Source organism: Dendropsophus ebraccatus, chromosome 3 (genome assembly GCF_027789765.1).
Source record: "Dendropsophus ebraccatus isolate aDenEbr1 chromosome 3, aDenEbr1.pat, whole genome shotgun sequence".
Lineage (NCBI taxonomy): Eukaryota > Metazoa > Chordata > Amphibia > Anura > Hylidae > Dendropsophus > Dendropsophus ebraccatus.
Genome location: NC_091456.1, coordinates 37851041 through 37857122, shown reverse-complemented (window position 1 = coordinate 37857122; position 6082 = coordinate 37851041). Strand labels below are relative to the sequence as shown.

Sequence of the window (6082 nt, the reverse complement as noted above, 5' to 3'; positions counted from 1 at the left end):
CACCCACACACCCTACCCATACAGGCTGGTTGACAGTCTTCCCCATTGACACATGACACACTAATTCATAGAAATGAGAAATATGTTTACCTTTCCTAGGAGTCTTGCTAGGGTTTACTCAGTTTTTTCTCAGAAAGGGTGCCTTCACACGTACCGTATTGCTGCGTATTTCTCGCACAAAACTCGCATCAAACTCGCATGAAAGTAGCTACGTTTTTTGTGGTTTTGAACTCGCATGTGAAAATCAAAACTCTCATGTAAAAATCGCACCAAACACGCAGTGAAAATACACATACATTGACTTGATAGCAATCAGTATCACTGTGGATTTATGTGCTAGAAACTCGCAGCGATACGGTACGTGTGAAGGCACCCCTAGTGTGTAAATTTAGTCAAACTTATATATTACAGAGCTCAGCTTACATTCCCCTGTCATAGTGTCTACTCTGAGATGGGGCAGTTCCAATTTAACAGCAGGTATTATGAATTACTGTAGGTACCTATAGTGTACACATAGGATATTTCTTAAAAGTATAGTATAGAGTAGTAAAGGTGGACTGTCCCAGTTACAATTTGTCTGTTCACTATTTATAAAGCACTTTACACCGCAAAGGTTTACTGAGATTTACCATGAGGTTCTAGCAATGTATGGGCATGTTCTCTGAAGAAATCCATGTGAGCAATATAAAAATCTCATTGTAAAAGTGGCACCTAAACACTTTGCTGCTCAAACGTAACATTCTTTAGGTCTTATCACTTCTACCACACCTCTTTTTTTCCAAGTCCTCCTCGGCACTTTCTAAAATAAGTGAGAAATAGTATTTAGATTCACAATCACAGTTACTGCATTAAGGAATTTCCCATTAGAAACTGGAGTACCGAATATTACAAGGGAAAAAAATGAATGAATGTCACTTCCTGAGTGTACTGGTGTTTGATTGGCTCAGAGAGATGGGAAGGCTATATAAGTCATTGCTTTGTAAAAATGTTAGTGAAGAATCGCATAAGACACCAGCTATTCCACAGCCTGCCCAGGGGGGGCTTGAGAGTAGAATGCAGCTTGTGGCAGGTAACTTTTGTTTCCTCAACTCACACTCATACTTAAACTGTTTGGCTTGTGTAGAAAATGACATACTAAAACTTTGCAAACTATGTAGGATCGTCTGTGAAAAGTAGTTTACTTTACAGTGCTTTCAGACTACTTCGGCAGTCCAGCATGCTTACAGGCTTACAGCAATGCTTTCTTGTATAAAACCTAACAAGTTTCTTTAGACACGTCCGGGGACATGTTCATAGAAAATGCTTTACAGACATGTCTAGCTATTATCTAACACAGTGATTTGGAGGTTAAAGCAATAGAGGAAGTAACGTTTAGAAATGTGGTACTCACGCTGCTCCTGTCATATTTTCTTCATCTGCCAAGATTTTTTTTATGCCACACTGGAAGCAAGCACAACATGTGAATGTGTTTCCTGGCATTGTGATTTTATATTTTACATAGAAACATAGAAGATTGTCGGCAACAAAGACCACCCGGTCCATCTAGTCTTTTATCTCCTTTATGATTATCTTAGCCTATAGATTTGTTTAAATTCACTGTCGAGTTACTTAAAGCAGCTGCTAGAAGTTAGTTCCGAGCATTTACTACTCCTTTTTAATGCTGTAGAAGGTATACTTAACTATGTACATGAAATACAGTACTGTACACTGTTAAGTTACGTGAACCCTAAAACAGCCCTCACGAATGTTACATGAAGAAGTATTTTCTGGCTGCTTCCTATACTTTTTACCACAGCTTAGAGAAGTTACATGTCTCGTCTGTCACTGGGATAAAAGCAGACTTTTCAACAGAATAATGTGAAACATATGTTTTTTTTTCCTTCTTTCTTCTGAACAGGGGTTGTGCAACTACTGATCTTCCAGCACTTGGCTCTGTTAATGGCAAGGGCAAAGCCAATAAATGATGTTTCTTCGCTGCACACACATGCTAGCATATGCAATGACAGCATAACCTCCATCATGTCACAGATCCACTCACTAATAATGGATATGCACTTGAAAGCCAAGGAACGCTTTGACACTTATGTAAGTATAGCAAAACTATAAAATGTTCAGTTGTGCTAGAGAAAACCTGTCTGCCAAGAAACAATGATTAAAGGCAACATGTCGCATTCCTGAAAAGCTATGTATATTGCATCACCAGACCTTATATATAGAGATTTTCCGTTCTTTGACAATAGCTTGTGTGAAATCTAAAGACATTTCGACAGCTTATCAAGTAGTTGACTGTAACTTTTCTGGAGTTAACTGACATATTAGAAAGATTACTAGGAAAAAGGAGTAATAGCGTTTGTACCAGAGAGAGCAAGAGGTCAGTACTGATCTTAGTTCAAGGAAGAAAGCAGGTTTTAAAGGAAAATGTTCCAGACATGATGTGTTGAGAAAGAACTGGCTAGAATATTATTAATGCCTGACAGTGGGTGGTTGGTAATGTCTGTTGGCATTTGTAGACTTTTGATTCTCAAAAAGAACTTGGAAAGAAAGACGTTAAACAGCTTTAATGCTGTGTCACAGAATGACATCATCTTAAGGTTCTACCAAAAGAAAGAGATAGAGTGACTGTATTCAATGAATTTAATCCTATTGTTCGGAAGTCATGACCAGAGGAGTCTTGCAGGAGCCTATTTAGAACATTTGTAAGAAGGATGTGTGTGTGTGTGTGTGGGGGGGGGGCATCAGAGAAGATATATGTAAACTGGCAAGCCTTTAGCTCACAGCTACCTAATGCGTATGGACAACCTTAGACATCTGGAAATGGAAAGATTTGCACAGTTTCTGTGTTTTCAACCCACTCCTGGTTTTGGTTGAAAAAGACTGACCAAAAGACTGACAGAAATGCTATGGGTGAACATAGCCATGCACTGCATCATCAGTTATCCTTTAGGTACAGTAACCTTTACTTCCCATTTCAAGGCTATATTCACACTACGTGTGTACAACAGCCGTGATTACTGCGGTATTTACATAGTGCTGCAGGCACATAGTATACACTCTGGCCGGGATCCCTAGCGGCCCCGTAAAAAACTGACATGTCAGTTTTCTACGGCCACTATTCAGTGAATAGCAGCCGCAGAAAACCCTGTCAATTCACGCAATGGAGTGAGTGGCTTCGGCCACATGCTCTATTGTGTGCTGTGGGGAGTTCCGAACTTAGCGGAGCTAAAGATCATCCAGCCAGTACTGCAGTACCAGCCGGGATGATCTTCTCTAAGACCAGCCGTTCCGTGACCCGGTCGGGTCACGGAACAGCCGGTCTCATGCTACGTGTGACCATAGCCCAAAGATGTAAAGCAGACAATTTTTGATGAAAAAAAGTGATTTGTATTTTCCATCCTATTTGAATCCATTTCTGGCTTTGAATCCAGCATAAAAGACTCATAAATCACATTTTTGTACCCTGTCTAAAAAAATTAAAGGGGTTCTCCAGCGTTAGAGAAGCATGGTCATTTCCTTACAGAGTCAACACGACTCTTGTCTCCAGTTGAGGGGTGGTTTGCAAATAAGCCACGTTCACTTCAAAGGAACCGATCCAAACCATCCAAAAAGAGTCATGCTGTTTTTGGAAGAAAGTGGGCATGTTTTTCTAAGGCTGGATAACCCCTTTAAATTTTAAAAAAGACAGCATGTGAACCACTGAGTAAGAAAATAACCCTTATATGATTTTATTCTTTTTCAGGCCCACTATCAACGTTTAGATGCTCACCAAATTAGCAGCTTGTGTCATGCAGAACACAGTGAATTTCCTAAATTCAGTTTAAATAGAACTGGTAGTGAAGAGGAGAAGCTGAGTGAACTGTACAAGATTTTTCAGTACATGAGCACAGCTATGGGGAATATTACAAAGGAACAAGAAAAGGACCTGAATTCTAACAATAGGATTTTGCACAAACAGCTAAATACAAGCAAAGAAGAGATAGCAGCTGTTATTTCAAACTTGTCTTGTGTCCTCAACAAAAGGTATAAAGCACCTAAAATAGAAGTGTACTACAAAGTGTCAAGAAAAACGTGGCATAAGAAGATTAACGGATGCAAAGTACTTCACAAGTATAGACACTTCTTGACACAAGCAGCAAACATCACAGGTGACTGGGGAAACAATGGAGAATACACTCAGGATCTTTCTTCAGATAAACTAACACCATATCACAGGTAAATGAAGCCAACATCAACCAGCAGTCTAAAAGACGTCTGCTCTGCCCTTCTATTGGTGGAGCAGAATCAATACGCTCAACAAGTCTATGGTCAGCATCAGAGGACTGTGGATTATTGTGACATTTTTGCCTCTGGCGTTGGCAACAAAACTATTTTATTTCTCAGTGTTTCATTCAAATCCTCATGTTGAAGTAGTCTTTGAATTCTGTGAGACACTCATTGTCCAATTATATGCCCATGGAAAACTGGAATATAAAGAGAAACAACAGATTTGGACAAAAGCACTTAACAAATTCAGTTTTAACTATGAAAAATGAAGAAAAGGTGTATTTAAAGGGTTTGTTGAGGGTTAGAAAAATGTGGCCGCTTTCTTCCAGAAACAGCACCTCTCCTGTCCTCAGTGTGGGTTCTGCAGCTTATTTCCATTGAAGTGAATGGAGCTGAACTGTAGTACCACACAGCTGGGGACAGAGGTGGTGCTGTGTGTGTAGCTGTGTGTAATCCTGGATTCAGCAGGGTATGAACACACAATGCAGATTTTCTGCAGCAGGAAATAAGCCAAAGGCAGAAATGGATCCAGCTGGAAGGGGACATATAAAGGAAGGTGTCATAGTTCCCTTTCGAATGGATGCACTTCAGCTTTAGGCACATTTTCTGCGGCTGCAAATCTGCACTATATCTGTTACATGTGTGCCTGCCCTTAAAGAAAACAAATCTTTACTATTCAAGGAAGAATTGGTTGAAATTAAGTTAAAATGTTGTTTATTTATATATTTATTATTTAACAATACTTTTGATATTTATAAAAAAAAGAAACTCCAAAATGTGAGTTTTACTTCTCTTTTCAACTTGAAAAGTATTGTTTTCTGTATGGAACAGAAATGTTATTTAAATTCCAATATTTATTATTTATTTATTATAAGTAGGTATTTATTTTGTACGAATCCTTTGTTTATATTTTGTCAGACCATAGTTCAGTCGCTCAATGATGTTTGTAGGCAGTGGTCTTTTACCTGTTTCTCAACTTCCAGCTGTTGTAAAAAACAAAACAAAACTACAGTATTCAAAAGAGCTACAAGTGGGAGACCACTGTTGGAAGGGTTTTTTTTTCATTGATTTATATTAGAGCAATTGTATCTATCTACTTTACTGTTGTATCATGCAAGTTACCTGCGATATCTCCTGTGATATACAACTTAACCAAAAAAAAGACTTGATCTACTGGGAAGAGAGTAAGAAGAATTAAAGTGGTTGTCCAACCCACATGACTGCAAAAAAAAAATATCACAATGGTGTAAAATTGAGTAACTATTCCTTTACCACTTGCCTGATGCTACTTTAATATGGCCTCCCTGGTTTCTTGCCAGTCCCTGATCTTCATGCTCCAAAGATGACTTGTCAGCGCAATTTATGACTGGTGCAGCCAACTATTGGCTCAAGCAGTGATGTGTCAAAACCATTGAAGTCACTGTTACAATGACTGACTGCAATGGAAACTTCTGTCAACATCTCAGGAGCAGAAAGAAAGGGCCGCACTAGCATGTATGAGTATTACTTCCTTCGTTATTTTACACTAGTGTAAGCTTTTTAAAAAAAACTAATTTGGCAGCATCAGTACGAGTCAGTTATGTACTATGTATTCACATGCTGTATGCTCAGGAAACCTTATACCTGACAGAAACGCACAGGTTGCATGTTTACAGTGGAAATATTTCAGATAACTGATGCATTAGTCAGTATATAGGACCAAAATGGTACTGGAAACTTTTGTATCATCTATGTTTTGCAAAAATATTTATATATTTATTATGTTTTGTATTTTTTTTTTATAATAAATGCTTATTTTGAAAATATTTGTAGTATATTCTTG

The 6082-nt window shown here is 38.4% G+C and overlaps 1 protein-coding gene across 1 annotated transcript; it reads left to right on the top strand.

Moving 5' to 3' along the window:
* Positions 1 to 987: 987 nt before the first annotated feature.
* On the top strand, positions 988 to 4974 carry LIF (LIF interleukin 6 family cytokine). Its single transcript, XM_069961471.1, has 3 exons — positions 988 to 1069; positions 1898 to 2085; positions 3737 to 4974. The coding sequence occupies exons 1-3, from the start codon at positions 1054 to 1056 to the stop codon at positions 4211 to 4213; spliced, it is 681 nt and encodes a 226-aa protein (XP_069817572.1). The 5' UTR covers positions 988 to 1053; the 3' UTR covers positions 4214 to 4974.
* The last annotated feature ends 1108 nt before the right edge of the window (positions 4975 to 6082 follow it).

Coding starts and splice junctions, on each gene's coding strand:
- LIF (XM_069961471.1), top strand. Junction 2,086..3,736: donor AGGAACGCTTTGACACTTAT/GTAAGTATAGCA, acceptor ATTCTTTTTCAG/GCCCACTATCAACGTTTAGA.